This window comes from Pteropus medius, unplaced genomic scaffold, assembly GCF_902729225.1.
Source record: "Pteropus medius unplaced genomic scaffold, Ma_sr-lr_union100, whole genome shotgun sequence".
Taxonomy (NCBI): Eukaryota; Metazoa; Chordata; class Mammalia; order Chiroptera; family Pteropodidae; genus Pteropus; species Pteropus medius.
Window position 1 is genome coordinate 16,959,731 of NW_024340696.1, and position 23,564 is coordinate 16,983,294.

At 37.5% G+C, this 23,564-nt stretch overlaps 1 protein-coding gene and 1 long non-coding RNA gene across 3 annotated transcripts in view; one reads left to right on the forward strand and one right to left on the reverse strand.

Annotated features, from left to right (window-relative positions):
- LOC120606223 (uncharacterized) overlaps positions 1–4,965 on the reverse strand; it is a 32,783-nt gene extending 27,818 nt beyond the window's left edge. Inside the window, exon 1 of the long non-coding RNA XR_005653848.1 lies at positions 4,811–4,965. This is a non-coding gene — a long non-coding RNA (uncharacterized LOC120606223). The remainder of the gene's footprint in view (positions 1–4,810) is intronic.
- A 6-nt stretch (positions 4,966–4,971) lies between these two features.
- TTC17 (tetratricopeptide repeat domain 17) overlaps positions 4,972–23,564 on the forward strand; it is a 90,585-nt gene continuing 71,992 nt past the window's right edge. For both annotated transcript variants that reach the window (XM_039867346.1, XM_039867353.1), the window contains exon 1: positions 4,972–5,163. In XM_039867346.1, coding sequence (XP_039723280.1) covers positions 5,005–5,163 — 159 coding nt within the window. In that variant the 5' untranslated portion in view covers positions 4,972–5,004. The remainder of the gene's footprint in view (positions 5,164–23,564) is intronic.

Consider the following 23,564-nt stretch of genomic DNA (forward strand, 5'->3'; position numbering starts at 1 on the left):
GAGCCTGATAAGCTGACTTCAGAAAGTAGTAAGTATGAGGACACTGAACATTCTAATGTGATAATGTGTAAGAAAGCTAGCATAGAAAGAATGGTTAGGAAAAAACCCTTGGAATTCATTTGAGCTGAAACCTGGATTATTTGGAGCCAACCTAACCTAGTGACAATTTCAAAAAAAAAAAAAGCATTTGAGATTGAGGCAACAAAACCTACAGAACACTTACTTGGCTTTAAGAATGCCAAACTGTGCTAAAGAATGGGCTGTCTCAAAGCTCATAGTTTCCTAATCTCGACCCCAGAACTCCTAAATTCCTCGTCTACTATGATAGTGAACTACTTTCAGGAACTCAAAAGGAACCATGTTCTTTCTGGTACTGAGGCATGCTTCCTCTGTCTGGAAAATCATTGTTCCCTAACAACCCCCCTCCTTCCCTTCATCCCACTAACTATCTTTCAGGTCAGACTAGATTTGACCATCCACCTGTGTGCACCTTCAGCTCCTGATCCTCCCCATTTTAGAAACTATAGGAGGAACTCAAATCAGTTCTGGGTGGGTAGAAAACAGCAAGAGAGATTTAATTCTAGCAAGTGTCCTGGAAACTAAAACTTAGACTAATGAAATCTAATTTATAAAAAAACCTAAGAAATTGTAGAATTACTCCTAGAAGCTGTACATTTATTCTCTAAAACTAATGTAACCACAAATAAGAAAATCCAGTAAAATTCTGGTCATCATAGAGTTGATCTTAGAAATAATATCTATGGCAAAGCTTAGAATACTAAATACAGTTTCAGTTTGTAGTCCTCAAGAAATACTAAGTAGAAAAGGAACAGAGAAGAACAAATAAGAAATGAGGGAATGGTATGCCTTTGAGGAAAAACTACAATTTAGCATGCTATAAGTGATAGATAAGATCAAAAAACACAAACTCATGAAAGGTTTGAATAGTAATAAACATGGATTTAATCATAAAATCAGGATATTGAAACTTGGGCCTATGCAAGGGCGTAAAGCTGGGGACGTGGGGGAGGTATAACCTTTAGCTACTTACAGACTGAATAACCACAATACAATTCAATGCCACAGAAACTGTCCTCTCTAAATGTATTAACAACTGCAAGGATTTGGATATGTTAATGGCTAGTAAGTCTGTATCTGGAAAATTCTTTTGAGGCTGACCATCATGCTAACAGAGCAGCCCTAGTGTCACTAAATTAGAATCTTGGGCTGACTCAACCGAACCCTTGGTTTCATCTACAATAGCCCTCATGCTTCAGACGGCCTGATCTATTTGGCAAACTATTTCTAAATGAAATTATGTACCTTCTGCCTCCCTTTTGAGAATCCTCTTCACTTTGCATATAGCTATTGGGGAGATACACTTACAGCCCTTCTTGCCATAATCAGTCTTTCTCCCTATACCCCCCTCTCAACTCCACTCAATTTAAAATTGCTCTAAAGGAATTAACTGTATGTAGCAGGCTGCCAAAAATTCCTTCCATTCCTGCTAGAACATGCTGCTTCACTTACGAAGATGAGTCTGTTTCCGTTTCCCCCAGAATCTGGGCTAGCCTTGTACTTTCTTTGACCAATAGAACGCAGAAGTGACACTTTGCCAGTTCTGGGTCTGGACTTCAAGGAGCCTGGCAGCTTCTACCTTCACTCTTTTGGAGCCCTGAGCCACTATGTAAGAAGCTTCTGTAACTACCCTGACTGAGATAGAGGCCCAGCCACCCCCTAGCCATTTTGGCCACTCCAAAAAGCACTAGATGTGAGTAAAGCTATTTTAAGACATTCCAGCCCCAACCAAGGTCTCAACTGAATGCAGCCATAATTATGAGTGACCCCAGCTAACAGCAGGAAGCAGAACCACCCAGTTGAGTCCAGCAACAAACTATGAAAAAATAATAAATCATGTTTTAAAACGTAAAATTTAAGCCACTAAGATTTAAGTTGGTTAACTATGAAGCAAAAGATAATCAAGTAACAAAATTTAAACTAATGTTAACTCTAACCATCTAATAATTAAAGAATTAAAGAATTAAAGAATTACTTGAGAGTTTAGCTGTTCAAAATTTACAATGTAATGTCACAAAGTAACATGGTATTGTCATATTAGTGTTAAAGAAATCAGGGAAGGCATATAGAAGTTGGCAGACTGTTTTACAATCTGGGATTTGAGCTGTACCTTAAATAATAAATTTGAAAAAAGAAAGCAAGGGAATGATTTCAGGCAGTGAACTGGATGAGCAAAAGCACTTCTAAGTGTTACTGTATGATGCTTAAAAGTTCAGTGAAAGGCTAGAGGAGCAGAATTCTAAGAAGACCCCCAATGATCCTTGCCCTCACAAAATCTCCCTTGAATGTGAGGAGAACATGTGGTTTACCATGTTATATGGCAAAAAGAATTTTTGCAGATGTCATTAAGGATACTGATCAGTTGATTTGGGGGTAATCAAGAGAGATTATCCAGGTGGACCTTATCTAAACACATGAACCCTTTAAATCTGGGCCTCAAGATCAGAGATGGAGGAAGTCAAGAAACTCAAGCAATGGAGGTGTTCCTGCTTGCCTTGAAGGAACAAATACCATATTGAGAGGGCCACATGGCACGGAATGGTGGGTGGCCTTAGAGTTGAGAATGGCCAGTCAGCAGCCAGCAAGAAAACTGGGACCTCAGTCTTCCAATGGCAAAGAACAGAATTCCGTCAAGAACTTACAAGAGCTAGGAAAAGGCCCCCAAGCCCAAGATGAGCTTGCATCCTTGATATCGGTCATGTGAGATGCTAAATAGAAAACCCAACCACACCACGCCAGACGCTTGATCCATGGAAACTAAGAAAAGTGTGTGTGTTAAGATGCTAAATTTGCAATGATCTGTTATAAGCAATAGAAAAATAATACAGGATCCCAAAAGACAAGTGTTATCATTTAGGAAAAATAGAGGTGGGTGGTACATTAAAGCTACAGAAGCTATGATTCTACCCCTTTACAGGTTAACTTGTGTCAAAGAAATTGCTGATGGCCAAAACATGTGATAGTGGGGCTTCTCTCTCAAACTTCTCACCATCCTTCATCCAGGCTCAGGCTCTACAGTCAGGTAGATCTGAGTCCAAATCTGAGTTCTGCTGCTTATTAGCTGTACGATCTTGGCCAAATTATTTAATTAGCTGACGCTAGGTGAATTAGCAAAGATTAATAGGAATTATGTGTGTACTGTGCCCAGTACATATTAAACACTCAACAAATGTTAGGTGATGATGATTGCCATTATTTAGCAGCTTGATACACAGGTGAGATAGATGACTCCTGCCTCAAAATAAGATGCTGACAACGAAGGGACTCCATCACTGGCCACTTCTCTATTTCAAAACTTTGGAACATTTCTACTGTATACATTTAAACTCCTTGGTATGACATACAATAAACCCTTACAACCTTCTTCCAATTTCACTTGTTCACGTGTATTGTTTATTCTGCCTGAATCAGTATCTTTGCTCCAACCAAGTCTTTCACCTGATTAGTTGCTCTCTCTTCTACACATGCGTCTTTAAAACACCCCTATTCTCCTATATTTCAATTGCCAACCTACCAACATCCTACTAGATTGCACAATGATCAGGGGTCAGATTTCCACAGCCAGGGTCTAGCAGAGTAGTAGGCAAAAAGCAGATAAGCCATACATTTTTAGTGAAATGAATGTTCATTACTTCAGTCCTCAAGAAAAGCTGCTCTCAGAAAGAACAAAAAACCAATGCTGTGCATTGCTTCCATAGTATGAAGTAATGTTTAAATACTTGGCAAATTTTTATTCCTGCGACACTGCAGTGTAGGGAAGTGGTCAAAATTCTCCATCTCCTTTTCTCAAAGAGAACACCAAAAGCATAATGAACCTAAATACAAAATGACACACAAAGCTAGAAGACAGCCCTGAAATACCTAAGATGAAAATCTCTAACTAGAAGCTAGAGGCCAGGCTAGTGGCTTGGCCTGCATGTTGGTTCACTAGAGGGAAGTGCTTCTCAAATTTTAATATACATACCAGTCACTTGGGACTCTAGTGAAAAGGTAGAATCTGATGGAGATGGGAAGAGTCGAGAATGTGCTTACTAATAAGCTCCCAGATGATGCCAATGCTCTCCAGACCTGGACTTCCAGCTTAGAACTATGCTGCCCAATATAGTAGCCACTAGCCACACGCGGCTATTAAGTCCCTGCAAGCTGGATAGTGCGAATTTAGATGAAGTGTACACGTAAAATACGTACTGATTTCCAAGACTTAGTACAAAAAAATATATATGTATCTCACTAATATGTATGGATTTCATATTGAACTAATAACATTTTGTATATAATGGGCTAAATAAAATGTGTTAGTTATTTCAGTCTTTCTTTTAAGTTATTTATATGGCTCATGGCTCACGTTCTATTTCTACTGGACAGCACTGCCCTAAACTAACAACCGTCCAGGTTCTGAAGCTTCCACTACTGTGTGGCTTTAAGAATAAAAGATAACACATCGCTTCCCTTAGGTGTTTCGAAAGCCTACCTTTTATTTCCCAACTATTTTACACAACCAGAAATAAAAATAAGGTAAAAGCCAAGGTTTAAAATATACATGTACACTATATATATATATATACATATATATGTGTGTATATATATATACTGTATGTACAGTACAAACACACAGAGTCCTCTCATTTGAGCGTAAGCTCCACATAGAACACTACTGTTATCTCCCTGTGGCTCTCATGCTCCAAAATCTGTTCACACACAGAAAAACAATAACAAAAAAGTGTTTTCCGACCTGCACCTAGGCTGGGCCAGCGGCCGGAGGCTGAGCTTCCCGGCTGCCCACACCGAGGTTAAGGAAGCCGGTCGTCAGCAAGCAGCGCCCTCTCGGCTCCTCCTCCTCCTCCTCCAGCGCCGACCTCCTCAAGATGGCGGGCGGCGGGGTCCCGCTTCCGCTTCCGGTGTAAGCGGCCGGGCCGGGGGGGCAAGATGGCGGCTGCAACAGGGGTCCGCGGCCGGTGTGAGCTGCCGCCTTGCTCTGGCCCAGGCTGGCTCCTCAGCCTTTCCGCCTTGCTGAGTATGGCAGCTCGGGGGGCCTTCGCCACCACCCACTGGGTCGTCACGGAGGACGGGAAGATCCAGCAGCAGGTAGAGGCCAGGGCGTCCCTCCCTGCACGCGCCTGCCCTCGGTCTGGGGGAAATTCTCCCGTCCGACCCCTGGTTATTTGGCTCCGCGCAGCCCCGCCCCCAGCCTACCTTCCCACTGTCCCTGCGCCCCGACCCGAGTAACCCTAGCGCCGCCCCCTCCCCACTTGTGTCCTGGCCCTCCCTCGGGTGCCTGCAAGTTCTCAGGCTTCCAGTCCTGGGGCCGCGCGCCGCCTGGGGAGAGTCACCGGGTGTAGGGGGTCGGGCCCTGGGGACATAATCTCGTGCTTGGGCTTTAAAAACTATCGTTTCATTATCTGTCCCTGCCTCGGTTCCCCTCGGGCCCACGCGTCACCAGCTCTCCCCGAGGAAGTAGAAAGCAGGTGGCAGCGCCGAGATGTGCGCGAGCCCTAGGGTGATGACAGCGTCGGCATCCCAGGCAGTGGGTCATTTAATGCTACCTTCCCCAACCTCCTCTCTCACATGCTGGAATTCGTGTCAGGCTGTGGTGGTTTCAGCTTGTACCGTTACCCAGGTCAACAGGGGCTCGTTAGGGACAGCACACACTCTCCTTCCAAAGGAATGTTTGAAGATGCCTCTGGTGGCTTTGCCTGCATCTTTTCAGCTGTAACTGCCCACGTTTCCCAGTGTACTTTGCATTGTTTCTTACCTAGTTCCTGTGACCCAGGCTCTCAAGGTGCATATGCGATTTCCTGTATTCTTGTATACCTGAACTAATTCCTTAGAGGAGAGGCTGCTTTTCTTACTGATTGCCTGCATTTTATGAATGCTGATGCCTAAATACTATGTGTGTGTGCTACAGAAAGTTGGTAAATTTAATGTATTTTTAATATGTGAGAGCAGTCCTGAAAAGTCTAGCAAACATTTAGAAAATGAAGTGTGCATCCCATGCACTTTAGCCCATTGATTTCAAGTGTATTAACCAATTTGTGAAATTCCTGGAACTTAGGGTTGTGTGTTATGAACGGTGATAGGAACACAATGCAAGGTTTACTTTTGTGTAAAGTGTGGTTCACATTTAGATTTGTCATGTGATGCAAATTTTAGCTCAAATATAATGCATGAGTTAAACAAAATACTTATAATGAGTATTGATATTGGTGAGTGGTTTTTGGTATATCCGGGAAATTCCTTTTCATGGCTATACCAGCCGAGATTTAAAATATATACGTGTTTCGGAAACTCTAGAAAAACACTGCAAGTTCATCTCTAACAAAAGATTGGAAATCTCATGAGTCCTGGTTGCTTCTACCTTTCTTTTGTTTCTTGATGATGATTTTCCCAGAGGCCCTCATGAAGGCATAAGTGGAATTAAGTCACTCTTGCTGCAATTTGGGGAGCCCTGCTCCTATTGGCTCTTCTGCAATATTGTTTTTGGCCACGGCTATTTATATATACTCTATGACATTGATTTCTCCTTCCCATTTTGGTGTCTTGCCACTCAGCTGAGAAAGTAGCCCATCTGAAAAGTGAAAGCTGGTAGAAATGTATTACTTACATGCTGAACATGGCTTGGGAAAGTAGAATTTGATTTTTTTTATAAATGTTTTCTTTTTGCACACTGCATATATATGTTTTAGTGGGGAAGGTAGAGATTGCTGGTAACTTGCCTCAGAAAGGGAGAAATCTGAAGAATTTTCTGGATCTCTGCCAAGTCACTCCTGCAGTAAGTAATTAGGCTTAAAGATAGGAAAGCAAGATTTCTTTACTACACTGCCTTTTTTAATGATCCTTTTCAGTGAATTTTCCAATATTTTTCTGCCTAACATTACTTAAGTTTAGGCAACCATAAAAATTTATACCAGAAGAAATAAAGTTGGTGACTACATTGTAACAATATGAGGAAGTTGGATTTAATCAGAGGAAAATGCAGGATATATAAATAAAACAAGAGTTGGATACCATTGTCAGCTTCTGAGTTCCACTCTGATAGCTGTGTGTGCATTATCCATGCTACCATTATGGCAGTAATGTGAACGCAGGCAAAATCCAAACCTCAATTTAGATTGTGATTTTCACATTTGGATATACTCATTAAGAATTGAAAGATCCCTTTAGTGCATAGTTTCGGGTATACTGCACATCATACATTCAGAAACTTGATTAAAAGCTTAGTGTATATACTGTGTCCTACCTGCCATACCAAATTCCTTGCTACTTGTTTTCGGTTATGATATCTGAGTGAGAGCAGACATACGATTTCAGTTTTAAAGTTGCCTTGGTATCAGGGAAAAAGCTAAGGGCAAATTGAAATAATAGATCTTAGGAAACTAGAGTGGCAAATACCTTTTGAAACTCTGCCTGGTATTTAAACCTGTTAAAATTAGATATAATAGGTCATTCTTTCCATAGTGAACACGGAGAAGTTCTTATGAATTAAATATCTGAACTGCCCAAAATACATACTTAAATAAGAACATTTTCCATCCTTATAGTTAACAGTTTTAAGTACAGTAAGCAGTCTTTCCCAGAAGAGAACATTCATTTGGTTTTTCTATTTCTAGCTTTAGCAGATGATAAAGATAGTTACCCACAAGTTACAGGCTACAGGCTTGTGAACATTCGTATATATTGGAAACCCTACATCTGTAGAGAAGTTGAAATGGGGATTCAGTCAGAGCAAGGAAGCAGACATTCCTCCAGGCAGCTTCCTCACAGTCAAAGCTGGGGCTGCTTCTGACAATAGCAGGTGGTTGAGTATTTAGCATGACAGCTCAGGAAATTGTTCCTTTCCACTGTCCCTGCTCCAGCTAGGAAACATATCTTCTGGTTTTTAGGCTCTGTGTTTACGGAGCTGCCACTGAACTCCCAGGAGGGTTGTCCAGGAAATCCTGGAGCTGGGATATGAAGAGAATGTTCCAGTCACTTAAGTATATTTCCCCCTACGGTCAGGGGATGTCTAAGAAAAGGCCCCTCCTCTTATCCTCTCCAGCTCTGTGCTTTTCTCACAGCTTTGGGCTTTGCCATACTTCTGAACCTCTAGTGTCTCTGTACCTGAGAACTAGCCCCTCTCGTTTTATTTAAGCAGGTGTCCTTAACTTAGAGTCCATGGACTTGAGGAGTGGGCTGTTGTAATCTAGTCATTACAATGAGTGTAATTAGGCCAATGAATCTTTTGGTTGACTTCATTGCGAAGAATACACTTCAAGGTTAACGTGTTTTTTTGTTTCATTTTGATGTTCTTTTTGTTTAATTATTAGCGTAGCAACATCTATTTTCTATTTTTATTAAAAGTATCTAACAATTCACTTTCACTGAAGGTTAAATAAACTTTCATGAATTAGCCTAAGAGCCTAACTACTATATATATCACGTCATTTCTGTGGAAAAAAATATGCCCTGTGTTCTAAATTACCAGCTAACAGATGAGCTCTTAAAATGTTACCAGTTTGTTAGTTGTAGACTTGTTGAATCAAGAAGTTGTACTTCTAGCATTGAGTTCACTGCCTCTGGATATTCTCTTTCTTCATAAGTGGAGATCTAAAAATTTAATAGAGTATCATCGTTATCAACTCTCATAACATTATAACATTTATTTTCTTTGCTAGTTTCTCAATTTTAGAACCATAGAATTTTAGATGGTGGAAAATTTCTTTAAAAATATATGGTAAAAAAAAATAAGAATTAAAATGTATGGTACAGCTCATAGAGAAAGTCACCCAAAGTCACACAACTAATGAATGGCATTTAGTAGTAACAGTAAGTAAAAATGTATTTATCTACAGTAGCATGCAAGTGAGCACTTTGTAATTAATAAGTTTGAAGTACTTTTTTACCATCTGACAATACCTACAAATGAAGGAGTAAAAGAAAAAAAAGCAAAAATGGAAATAATGAAGTAAATGTTTTCTCTTTTCCAGTTTGTTTTACCTCTGTAGCATATTTTTCGGTGACTTCAAATTGGGGGTGAGTGGGTGGGGGGGAGGGGATCCAAAGGTGTGAATTAATTTGGGAGTTACTTAATCATTTTGCCTCCTGTCAAGCAAATGCCTTCAGAGTACAGATCCTTTTAGCTGCTCAGAACAAATGAGTTTTCTGACAAAACTGATACTCTGAAGCCTAGCAACTTTAGCAAAGACCAGTTTATAAACAACTACTTCAATAGCTATGGCCTAAGGAAGAGCATCAGATTTAGATGGACAAGCAAGCTAAATCTTTATCTGTATTGGACTTTAATAGCTTATAAATGAACAAATGGTTTAATTTTGGTCTAATGTTAAGTAATTTTGTTAATCTGGGAGAGATATTCATATGATACCATGCATGAAGCTGACAGCTTTATTTCAGTGCTTTTCAAAACTGACTCCATCTTTTTGTCATGGAGCACTGTTTCCTTGTTTATATACTTCGGGGATTTACTTGGACCTGAGAGGTCATGGTGGTTATTCACTAACTTACTAATCACCTGCTAAATCTTTGTAATTTGTCCTAGACTTTGGCATCAAAGTGGTTCTTAGTCAATTTTTTTTTTTTTTTTGATATTTCCCACTATTGTTTTTCTTCTTATAAATTTCCTAGGTATTGGCCTTGTTTATACTGTAGAGTAGTAACAGCAACTTGGGAATATACTGAGATAAATTATAACTTTAAATACTTTTCCAAATTATTTATTGAACAAGTGTTTATTGACTGCTTACTTTTTGCCAACCCACTCAGCTTAGATGCATTTGCTCTTTTCCATTGGCCACTGTAACACAAAACTCTCATTTTTCATTAGCTGTGAGCGGAGCACAGCTCCTTCTTAACTCTTTTTTTCTAGCTCTTCTTACTCCATTTATCTTCTAGATCGGTGGTTCTGAAACTTTGTGCAAAAGTAATCTTGGTGCTTGCCTAAAATGTAGATTCCCAGGATACACTCAGAGTGTCTAATTCAGTAAGTCAGTGGTAGAGCCAAGGATTCTACATTTTTATCAAACCCTCAGGAGATTGATGCAGATGGATCACAGGTCATTCTGAGAAGTTCAGTTTTAGATATTGCTCTTACCCTGGCTTTTCTCCAGCCTTTTTACTCTCTACATATGCATCCTTTCTCAGGACTTAAGTTACCATGTGTATGCTGAGAATATCCACATTTCTTTTTACAACTTGGATTTTTTTCTGCAGAGTTATGGATTTAAGATTTCTATATTAACTTCTAATTCCAAGTGAATTAAATTAATTCCTCTAGGTAATTCAAGCTTAATATGACCAAATCTAGACTCATTTTTACCCCTATAACCTTTTTATGCTCTATTTTCCCAAATTTAATGAAAGACACCACTGTTCACCATCCACCCATTTGCCCACATCAGAAATCTAGTTGTCTTCTTTCATCTCTCCCCCTCTTCATTACTCCTTACCAACATCTTTCAGTTTTACTTTCGAATTATATCTTTCTTCTTCCCATAGCCACTACTGTTACTCTAATTCAGAAACAAAAATTTGAATTACAAAAATAATGCATGGCATTGTAAAAATAAATATCTAACATGGGAGTATTTAAAGTAATAAAGTCCTCCTACTTCTACCCATTTTAATTCCTCGAGGAAAGCTACCTTTAACAATTTGGTGTATATCCCAGGGTATGGTCCAAATTCTTTAACATGTCTTATGCTGGGTCCCTTCCTTCTCTCTAGTCTTATCTCTATTCATCCTTGAGTGCCCCACCCTCACTCTAGAATGTGCACACATACACACTTAGGCATACTTAACTTTTGTCAGTGTCTTCAAATACACTCTGTTCTCACTTGCTTCTGGGTCTTTGCACATGTTCTCCCCCCAGACTCCCAATCTGGCTAACTCTTCTCTTCGCAACTTAAACACCACCCCTTCTCAGAGAGGCTTCTTTAATGCCCAGATTTCAATAAGCTGTTATTTCGAAGTGCTTTTAGAGCATCCTGTATTCCCCTCTGAAATACCATTCCCTTACCATACCATGTTGTGTCTGTTTACTTATGTAAAAGCCCAAATAGACCACTAACTACTTCACTCCTGGAAGGATGTAGCTGTATGTCTTCTCTGCAGCTCCAGCGTCTCTCACACTGGTTGAGCACATAGGCTGCAATAGCAGCTGTTGAATGAATGATATAAGGAAATGTGAGAAGCCTTTCAGGAGTTTACCATTGTCCACATAAAGCCTCATGATATTTATTAGGTGCTAGTCATCTGGAGATGAGGCTAAAGGAAGCCTCAGATTTGCAGAAGATCTTTAAAGCTCTGAGTAACCCATCAGTGACTCAGCCCTTAGGCCTTCAGATAAGGTGCTGTACACAGGTGAGAAAAGATTACTCTTGCCCATGTACTGTGATCAGGTTGTGTGTGCAAGGGAAGTCATCCACTTGGTTGCTGATATTAGATATAAAAGGTCAACTTTATTGCAAAGACATAGAGGAGCAACAAGAGACAAGAAAAAAAGCGACAAGAAAAGCAGAAGAAAAAGAATCAGAAAGGAGAGAGGCGAGATAGATGAGAATGGCAGATGCACTGTTGAGGAGGGATTAGGATCAGTCATGAGGTTCAGTTGTTGCAGTTTAGAAGCACTGGTGGAAGTGAACGGAAGGCAGTCTGACAGAACGGCAGAAGAGGGCTTGCCAGCCCGTCAGGTCAGAAATTAGAACAGCTTTGCACTCCAAAAATTCAAGGAACAAGATGTGAACAGTACCTGCATCTCAGCTACTCTCCATGATGGCAAAAGCAAGGGGAGTTACTCTGTCAAGTGGCTCTTTTATAGCCAAACACCTCAAAATAGTCATTTGTGCTCACAGACTCTCCTCCCTTTCTTTGTGTAGGTCACTTTTAAACCCATTTCAATCAGTCCTTCATCCCCGCAACTTGTCGAGATACTCGGGACCTTCCATATTGCCAAATTCAGTGCCCATTTCTGAGTCATCTTAACCTCCAAGCAACCCGGTATTCGTCCTCATACCTTTTGGACTGTTTTCTTACATGGCTTCCAGGATGTACACTCCAGGTTCCCTTCTAAATTCCTGGCCATGACTTCTCATTCTCTTGCACTGAATTCCTCTTTCCTTCTTGAGTCTTAAATACTGATGTGCCCCTTTTCTCCTCTTTATACATGTGCTCACCAGATGATCTTATGCAGTCTCAAGGCATAAAATACCATATATATTCTGAGGACTCCCAAATCATATCTGCAGTCTCTCCCTGAACTCCACACTCATACAGCCAACTACTTACTCAACATCTCCACTTAGCTGTCTAATAGATATTACAAATATATCACATCCCAGACTGAACTCTTGATTGCCCAACCCTACAACACCTGTTACTGAATTGCTCAGGTCCAAATTCTTGGTATCTTTCTTGATTCTTTCTCTCACATCTCATACCCACTCTATCAATAACCCGTCAAGTGTACATCCAAAATGTATCCTAAATCAAGCTGTGTCTTTCCACCTCTACTTCTACAACCCTGGTCTAGACCTTCTTCTCTCTCCTGAACCTCCAAACTGGTCTCCTTGCTTCCACTTTTGCACCATGGAGTCTGTTCTTCCCAGAGCAACTTCCGTGATCTTTTAAAATTCTAAGTCTGGTTATGTCACTCCCACAGGGGTTACAGGGGAAGAGAAAGAGCATCAGAAAACCTTCAGTGGTTTCCCGTCACATTTAATAAAATGCAGACTTTTCACCATGGCTTATAACACCCTGCAAGACCTGGAACCTGGCCCCGGGCCACCTCTCTGCCCCAGATACCACTTTCCTTTTTGTGTGCTGTGCTTCAGCCGTACCGGTCTGTGGGATGTTCTTCAAAGCACCAGGTTTGCTTGTTCTTGCTGCTGCCTCTGCCTGAAACACTCTTCTGTAGACATCATAAGGGCTATTCCTCTCTCTTTCATGTCATCTCTGTTCTGACCAGGCTGTCTAAAACAGCATCTCCTTCCATCACTCTGTTGTCTTACTCCGCTTTATTTTTCTTCATAGCATTTATTATTGACACTATATTGTAATACAGACCTTTTGCCTGTCTCTCTGCAAAAGCATAACCTCTGTGAAGCCAACAATTTTGTTTTGGTAACCCCACAGTCTAAAACAATGCCTGATATATGGTGTCTACTCGGGAAATATTGCCAGTGAGAGGAAGAGAGAGTACATGTATGTGTGTGCAAGCAAATATTTACACTCGTAAAAGCTCCTGCGTATCATATCAGCATACTGAAAGGCCACCATCATTTTAGTAGTCTGGAGGAGGCATAGTCCGTTTACCTTAAAGGGGACAAGCCAGTTCCTTCATTCTCCCTTTTCATGAATAAAAAGTTTAGGCAACTAAGACTTCTCTAAGAACATGGTATCTCTGAGCCAGAGTTGCAAAATGGTGTCTCAGATAATCTGCTGTTCTTTTGGCTACTTGGATATATTACCTCGCCAAAATACCTTTTATGATAATGCTCAAAGAAGTCATGTTTGAGATTGTGGCATTATTAAATTAACTGAATAGTATATAAATTTAGGTAAGTCTCTTAATGTTAAAATATTTCTTTAATTAAACATGTACAAAAGCATTTGTTAAAAATCTATAAGGTCATGACAGTTTTATATAGGCCAAATTATATATTTGCTTTCAAGACACACTGTTAGTTCACACTGGACAGATCACATTGTGCTTCCCATATTTGTTTAGTTGGCAGTAACTACTTCATGAATCTAACTTTTGATAATAACTCATCACACATTTTTTACATTTTCAGTTTATCTCAGCAGCATTGTTATTTTTTTAAGTTTCTTGGGGTAACATTGGTTAATACAATTATATAATTTTCAGGTGTACATTATAATTTGGCATCTGTATATTCTATTGTGTGTTTACCACCCAAAGTCCAGTTTCCTTCAGCTACCATATATTTGATCCCCTTTACCTACTTCACCTTTTCCTATCCCCCTATATTTGACTCCCCTTTACCCATTCTACCTCCCCCCACCTCCTCCACCTCCTACCCTCTGGTACCCCACTAGTCTGTAGTCCATGTTCATGAGTCTGTTTGCTCTGTCCATTTGTTGCTTTTAGGTTTATATCCCACATATAAGCTATATCATGTGATTTTCAACTTTTTCTGTCTAAATTATTTCACTTTGCATGATTATTTCAAGGTGCATCCATGTTGTTGCAAATGGCAGTACTTCATCTCTCCTTATGGCTGAGTAATAGTCCATTGTATATATGTACCACAGTTTCTTTAGCCACTCATCTATCTTAGGACATTCCAGTTGCTTCCATGTCCTGGCCAATGTGAATAATGCTGCTGTGAACATTAGTGTGCAAATATCTTTACAGATATGAGTTTTCAAGTCTTTGGGGTAAATATCCAGTAGAAGGATTATTGAATCCTATGGTAGATCAATTCTTAGTTTTTTTGAGGAACCTCCATACTGTTTTCCATAGTGGCTGTACCAATTTCAGTCCTACCAGGGGTGTATGAGGGTTCCTTTTTCTCCACATCCTTTCCAACATTTGTTATTACTTGTCCTTTTGGTTATAGCTATTCTAACAGGTGTGAGATGATATCTCATTGTGGTTTTGATTTGCATTTCCCTAATAGCTACCGATGTTGAGCATCTTTTCATATATTTGTTGGCCGTTTGTATGTCCTCTAGAGAGAAGTGTCTGTTCAGGTCCTCTGCCCATTTTTTGAATGGATCATTTGTTTTTTTTGTTGTTGTTATTGAGTCGTATATTTTGGATATTAGGCCCTTATCGGAGGCGTTGCTTGCAAATATATTTTTCCATTTGGATGCTTGTCTCTTTACCTTGTTGATGGTTTCTTTTGCTGAGCAGAAACTTTTTAGTTTGATATAGTCCCATTCATTTATTTTTGCTTTTACTTCCCTTGCCTTTGAGGTCAAATTCATAAAATCCTCTTTAAGTCCAAGGTTCTTAAGTTTAGTTCTTATGTTTTCTTCTATGCATTTTACTGTTTCAGGTCTTATATTCGGGTCTTTAATCCATTTTGAGTTAATTTTGGTGTGTGGTGATAGACAACAGTCTAGTTTCATTCTTTTGCAGGTGGCTTTCCAGTTTTCCCAGCACCATTTATTGAAGAGGCTTTCCTTTCTCCACTGTATGTTTTTGGCTTTTTTGTCTAAAATTATTTGCCCGTGTAATTATGGGTTTACTTCTGGACTCTGGATTCTGTTCCACTGGTCCATATGTTTGTTTTGCTGCTAATATCATGCCGTTTTGATTACTGTTGCTTTGTAGTAATTTGAAATCGAGTAGAGTGATGCCTCCAACCTCGTTCTTTTTTCTCAAGATGGCTTTGGCAATTTGCTTCCATACAAATCTGATGATTTTTTGTTCTATTTCTTTAAAAAAAATGCCAATGACATTTTGATGGGGATTGCATTAAATCTGTATAATGCTTTATTTAGGTAATAAGGTCACTTTAACTATGCTGATTCTTCCAATCCAAGAATACAGAATATCTATTTCTTTGTATCTTCTTCAATTTCTTTTAATAGGGTCTTGTAGTTTTCATTATATTAGGTCCTTCACATGTTTTGTTAAATTTATTCCTAGGTATTTTTTTCTTTTTGTTGAGATTGCAAAAGGAATTATTTTTTCTACTTCTTGTTCTGACACTTCTCATTTAGTTATTTTTTTAATTAAAATTAAAAAAATAAGATCAGATGACTGGCAAGAGAGCACCCAATGGCCAGTCTTTTTTACTTTGGTGGAGAGTTGCTCGGTGGGGAGTTGAGATGGGTAATTAATCCTTAGGAAAACTTGAGGGAATAGTACCTGCTACAAGTGGCCAAATAGAATCAGGAACATTTTTATTTGAGCAAGTATTTGCTGAGTACTTTTTGTTTGCCCATTACTACACTTGGCAGGCTTAGCTCACTCATTCAACAGGTATTTGAATTTCTTTGTTAGGTACTTGGAATAGAGCAGTGAGGGAGATACAGTCCCTGCCATCATAGAGTTTGCATTTTATAGTCATACATGGAAGTGACACTAATTTGAAATGTCAACAGGTAACTTTCATTGTAATAAAAAAGTTTAATGCCTGTATTTCACTGAACACTTTGCCACTTTCTTATTATCTCATTTTATCCTCATACAGACCCAGTGAAATGTGGGTATTGATCTCATTGAGTAAAGAAATTTAGGCCAAATGTGATTAAATTCCTTGCCCAAAGCCATGCAGGTAAGAAGTGGCAGATTGTGAACTCAAGCTCAGATTCGATTTTAAACTCTGTTCTGTTTTCTGAAGTGCTAAGCATTGCTACCTATAACAACAGAAATTCTGTAGTTTTATTAGTAAAACAAATAAAAATTTTAAAATCTTTTTTTCAATTTTATAAGTGAACTTAAAATTTAAAATACATGGTCATTGTTCAAAAGATTTTTTTCAACCTACCTAGTATGTTATAAAATGAAAGGTCAAAGTTTTATAACTACTTACAATCCTCTTTTCTGAAAACAGTCACAGAATTATTCATATGCTCTTCCACAAAGTTCCTATGCATTTGCAAACATGTATAGATTTGTTTTAAACATACGGTTAGAAACATTTTGTCTCACAGCCAGCGGTTAGAAACATTTTGTCTCACAGCCAGCGTTTATTCTGTTAAATAAGACTTAAATGTCTGTCTGTGTCTGATAAAGCTATTGATGAATTCTTTGAAATGTAATTTCCCAGGTCTAAGAATGCATTATATTTAATTTTCTTAGCTGTTTCCAAATTGTCCTTCTGAGCCTAAGGGACTACACCCAGAGTGTTTGAAAATACCCAACAGGGTTTGATACGTGTAAAAATCTTTGTTTATAATCCAATTCTAGTGAAAAACCACTTGTTCCATCCATTGCCATTTGCTTAACTGTTTTGGCCATAAGTACAAGTAAGAACAAAAAGGAACCTTCAGTTTGGTTTTGTTATCTTCATAGAAAAATTAACCCTTTGTCATTAATGCTTATTTCACACTTGTTGGGATTGCAGTAAAAGAAATTAGTCAAGCTGATTTCTTTTTTCTGCCATAATCAATACTACTGTTTTGATGAGAAATCAAGTTGAATTTTATTCAGTTGTCTCTTTTTTAGAGCAGCAGTTTTCCAGCATGAATAGCAAGTAATTTCTTGATTATTGAGTTTTCCGTCACCTGAGTAATGATAAACTTACTAAGGTTCAGTTTCTGGTACTGATTTTAGTGTCCGTTTTCCAGTATTTGATTAACAAATCTGCCTTAGCTTGGGCTGCCATAACAAAGTACCATAAATTGGGTGGCTTAAGCAACAGAAGTTTTATATTCTCACAGTTTTGAAGGTTGGAAGTCCAAGATCAGAGTGCCAGCGTGGTCAGTTTCTGGTCCAGGCTTTCTTTCTGGCTGCAGATAGCTACATTCTTGCTGTGTCCTCACATGGCAAGAGAGAGAGAAAATCAGCTCTCTGGTGTTTTCTCTTATAAGGTCACTAATCCATAATGAGAGTCCCAACTACATGACCTCATCTAAACCAAATTACTTCTCAAAGACCCATTCTCCAGTTACCATAACATTGGGGATTAGGGCTTCAACAGGTATTTTGGGAAGACAGTTCAGTCCACAGCATCCATTCAACTAAGAATTTTTAAGTTCTCACCTGTTTTATTAATCACCATTATGTCTGGCATTATTTCTGGTACTTGGTGCTTATATTCGTTTTCTACTGTTGCTGTTAAAATATCTACAAATGGAGTGGCTTAAGACAACACAAATTATTATCTTACAGTTCTGTAGGTTAGAAGCCCAACCCCTATTTCACTGGGCTAAAATCAAAGGGACAGCAGCACTACATATCTTTCTGGAAGTTCTAGGGGAGAGTCCATTTCCTTGCCTTTTCCAGTTTCTAGAAGCCACCCACATCCCTTGCCTCCTGGCCTCTTTTGATTACATCTTCAAAGCCAGTAACTGCTTCTCTCTCTCTTTGATCTCCCTATCTCATTTTTGTTGTTGTCGTTGAGCTGACTTTTATTTTTCTTAAAGAGTTTTTAATTTTTTAATTATAGTTGACATAGCTATTCCACTTTTAAGGACCCTTGGAATAACTTTGGGCTCACCTGGATAATTTGGGCTATAGTCTCTATCTTAATTAATGTAATCTGAATAGCAACTCAACTATATCAGTTACTTTAATTCCCTTTGCCATGTAACCTAACATATTCAGAGGTTCTGGGGATTAGGACATGGACATCTTTATGAGACCATTATTCTGTGTTTTATAAATATTTGTTACCGGAATGAGAGTCACTTCTGAGTTACATAGAACAGCTCTAACTATATAGCTACATTGTTGCTATATATGTTTACAAGAATATTATAAGTATTCCAGTGATAAATATCCATGACTCATGTCCTAATCCAGTGTTTCAGTCTCTTTCCTTGTAAAATTGTAAATTGTCTACTTTATTTATTATGTTATTTGTATAGTTCTTGATAATATAAATCAGAAAATATAGATTAATAGCACTTTTATAAGAAGTTGTGTCGAAATGAAAAATTAACTTGCTTGTCAGGTAAATGCTCATGAAATTGGCTGCAACACTCTACATGTTCAAATCTAGATTATAGCTACATACTATACTTCAAATATCTAGATTATTTTATATGACTTTAGGCATTTACAACTCTGTCTTCTAAGAACTGTGAAGATAAGGTAAAATCTAATTGAGAGCAAAACTTAAAAGTAGGATATAAGGCCATGAAAATTCATGTGATGCTCAGGATTCAGTATTTTTGTTCATTTAAAGTTTATTTTTAGTTTTGATAACTTGATATCTGACAAAATTGAGACTGGTTTTTAATTTCTCATTAAAGTACTGTAATGTATAAGTACATTAACAGCAAAAAAAGTCATCTAACGAAAATAAAATCATCTTTAACAAAAATATTTCCAAATCCTGACAGTTCATAATAATAGTATTTTATTGATCTTATACAATTAAATGTTTCTAGTAAAAGATCTATTTACATTAATATTAAAGTTTTGACAGTTATAGCTAGGAGCCGGCGTAAGTCCCTTTCAAGAGCTTTGGCTGGACTGGTATTTTGTTAACTTGTACTTCTGTAGACGAGGAAGAAGATGCAAGTCCATGATGACTTGAATTCTGAAGAGCTGCACAAAAAGTGAGACTACAGACTTTTCTACCTCCCTTATACTATCCCTCTAAAACTCATCTTGCTTGCCACAATATTAGCCTGATAGGGGTCATAAGGTGACAGGATAAGTCTTACTTGGACAATCATTTGAAAATGGCAGTGAACTAGATTTGAGATAAGGGTAAAAATATGAGGAGAGGAGGGTAAGGAACAAGAAAATGCAATGTTGCCTTCTTGAGGTGTTTTGCCAGGCTCCACATCTGTGAGAGGAACTTTTTCTCTAGGAATATATGAGGAAAAGCTACAAAATTGTTCCTCATACCCGAGCTTATACTTGTCATTACAGTTTGTTTGTTTATATATGTTGCATAATGCTCTAATGTTTCAATGACTCATAGCATTTAAAAAAATAAAAAACTTTATATATTTAAGTAATATGTGTTTGCTGTGGAAAAAGTCAGAAAACACAAGAAGAGAAATAATCACATAGAGTCCCACCAACTAGAAACCACCATTCATAAAATGTGATGTATCAGCTGTCAGATGGATTTAAAGAAAGGCATTGAGAAAGAGTTTTTTTGTAAGTACACAAAAGACAAAAGAAGAAATACGTGTGGCCAAAAAAAAAAAAAAAAAGGAGATTAAAATGTATTTACTCTTACTCCTGTGTCCATAAGACTGTGTAGAACTCAGTGACTGTTGTTAGAAATTTAACTTATTCAACTGTTCTGCAGAAAAGCTAGCAAAAAATATAAATTTTAAAGTGCAGTCCCTTTAACTTAGCAATTCTCTTTCTGGGAAGGAAATAAATAGACGCCTATCTAAAAAATTTAAGTGTAAGGATATTAATCACAATACTGTTAAAAAGAGAATAACCAATAACTCAAATTTTAGTTAGTAGGAACCTGGGTAAATAACATAAACATAGTATTAGCCACTAAATATGATGTCATGATCTATATTTACTGGGAAAGAAATCAGATAAAATGTAGAGAAAAGTGGAGAAGGGAAGGATACATGCAATAAATATATTTTTCTAAAAATATTTATCTACATAGCTATATGTGTATGTATGCATAGAAGTTATCCTGACATAAGATACATAGATATAGATATTTATATCTACAAAACAGCAGATATTTCTGAAAGTGAGATTTCAAGTAATTTTAATTTTCTTTATATTGCCTATAATGTGTTCATCTTTTCAGTAACATACATATATAGCTTACAATCAGAAAAAAGTTTTTTAACATTGAACTTTGTTAGAATTAAGTGCAGAGAGGCCTAACTTTGCCTATGATACAATGAACAGCTTAACTGCTCAGAAATAAATGGCCACTACTAATTACACTTTGGTTTAATAGGACAAACTGACAGTTTAAAAGAAGCTTTTAACTGCAGCTTTGGAAATCGTCCCTGCCTAGAGCAAGTACAAATTTTTTTTTTTTTTGGCTGTGATTTTTTTAAATTATATCAGTTTCAGATATAGAGTACAGTGGTTAGACATTTATATAATTTTGAAGTGATCCCCCTGATCAGCACTCATCTGGCACTACACAAAACTATTACAATAATATTAATTATAATCCCTACTTTATGTCCCCATGACTGTTTTCTAACTACTAATTTGTACTTCATCCCTTCACCTTTTTCACTCAAACCCCTAACCCCTCTCCCCTCTCACAATCGCCAGTTTGCTTTGTGTCTGTGAGTCTTTTTGTTTAGTTTGTTCATTTCTTTTGTTCCTTAGATTCTGCATATAAGTGAAATCATATGGTGGCTATCCTTCTCTGTCTGACTTATTTCACTCAGCATAATACCCTCTAGGTCCATTTATATCGTTGCAAATGGTAAGATCTCTTTTTATGGCTGAGTAATATTCAATCGTATATATGTACCATAACTTCTTTACTCAGTCGTCTGTTGATAGGCACTTAGGTTGCTTCCATAACTTGGCTATTGTGAATAGCGCTGCTGTGAACATAGAAGTGCATAGATCTTTATGAACTAAGTGCAATTGCTGGGTCAAAAGGTAATTCTATTTTTAATTTTTTGAGGAACCTCCAAACTGTTTTCCATAGTGACTGTACCAATTTGCAGTCACATCAACAGTGTACAAGGGTTCCCTTTTCCCCACATCCTCACCAACACTCGTTTTTTGATTTATTGATGAATGATAGCCAATCTGATAGGTGTGAGATGATATCTCATTATGGTTTTAATATGCATTTCTCTGATGATTAGTGACCTTGAGCATGTTTTCATCGTCTATTGGCCATCTGTGTTTCCTCTTTGGAGAAATACCTATTCAGATCTTCTGCCCATTTTTAAATTAGATTGTTTGTTTATTGTCGTTGTTGAGTTTATGAGTTTTTACAAATTTTGGATATTAAATCCTTGTCAGATGTGTTATAGGCAAATATCTTCTCCCATTCAGTAGGTTGTCTTTTGGTTTTGTTGATGGTTTTCTTTGCTGTGCAAAAACTTTTTACCGTTTCTTTATTTTTTTCTTTTGTTTCCCTTGTCTGAGGAGATTTATCAGAAACGATAACCAATAGAAATATCAGAGAGTTTACTGCTTATGTTTTCTTCTAGAAGTTTTATGGTTTCGGGTCTTATATTGGAGTCTTTAACCCATTTTGTATTTAATCTTTTATATGGTGTGAGAAGGTGGTCAAGTTTCTTTCTTTTTTTTTTTTTTTTTTTTGCATGTATCTGTTCAGTTTGCCCAGCACCATTTGTTGAAGGGACTGTCTCTACCCTATTGTATATTTTTGCCTCCTCTGTCATAGATTAAATGACCATATATGCATGGATTTATTTCTGGGCTCTTCAGTTCTGTTCCATTGATCTGTGTGTCTGTTTTCATGCTGGTACCATGCTGTTTTGATTACTATAGCTTTGTAGTATAGTTCGATATCAGGTAGTGTGATACCTTCAACTTTGTTCTTCTTTCTCAAGATTATCATGATTATCTGGGATCTTTTATGGTTCCATGTAAATTTTTGGATTATTCTAGTTCTCTGAAAAATGTAATTGGTATTTTGATAGGGAATGCATTGAATTTGGAGAGTATGCTTTGGGTAGTGTGGTTGTTTTAACAATATTGATTCTCCCTACCCATGAGCAGTATATGCACAGTATATGCTTCCATTTATTTGTATCTTCTTCAGTTTCTTTTACCAGTGACTTATAATTTTCCAAGAACACGTCTTTTACCTTGTTGGCTAATTTGATGCGTAGGTATTTTATTGTTTTTGATGCAATTGTAAATGGGATTTTTTTTTAAATTTCTCTTTCTGATAGTTCATCATTGGTGTATAAAAATGCAACTGACTTCTGCATATTAATTTTATATACTGCCACTTTTTCTGAATCCACAGTTTTTGTGGAATCTTTAGCATTCTCTGTATATAGTATCATGTCATCTGCAAATAATGACAGTTTCACTTCTTCCTTTCTAATTTGGATGCCTTTTATTTCTCTTTCTTGTCTGATTTCTTGTCCTAGCTATAGCTAGGACATCCAGTACTATGTTGAATAGAAGTGGTAAAAGTAGGCATCCTTTTCTTGTTCCTGATCTTAAGGAAAATGCTCTTAGCCATTCCCACTGAGTATGATGTTAGCTGTAGGTTTGTTATATATGGCCTTTATTATGTTGAGATATGTTTCCTCTATTCCCACTTTGCTAAGAGTTTTTATTATAAATAGATGCTGGATTTGTCAAAAACTTTTTCTGTATCTATTGATATGATCATATGATTTTTATCTTTGAATTTGTTAATGTGGTGTATCACATTAATTGATTTGCAGATATTAAACCAACCTTTCGTATCCCAGGAATAAATCCAACTTGATCATAGTGTGTGATATTTTTAATGTATTGCTGAATTCAGTTTGCTCATATTTTGGTGAGGATTTTTACATCAATGTTAATCAGGAATATCAGTCTATAGTGTTTTTTTTCTTGTACTGTCATTGTCTGGTTTTGTAATAAAGGTAATGGTGGCCTTGTAAAAAGAGGGAACCTTCCCTCCTCTTGAATTTTTTGGAATAGTTTGAGAAGAATAGGTGTTAATTTTTGAATGTTTGGTAAAATTCACCTACAAAGCCATCTAGTCCAGTACTTTTGTATTTTAGAAATTTTTTGATTACTGATTTAATTGCATTGGTGGTAATCGGTCGGTTCAGATTTTCTATTTCTTCTTGACTCAATCTTTGGAGATGGTCTATTTCTAGGAATGTATCCATTTCTTCCAGATTGTCCAGTTTGTTGGCATATAATTGCTCATAGTATTTTTGAGCAAGTACAAATT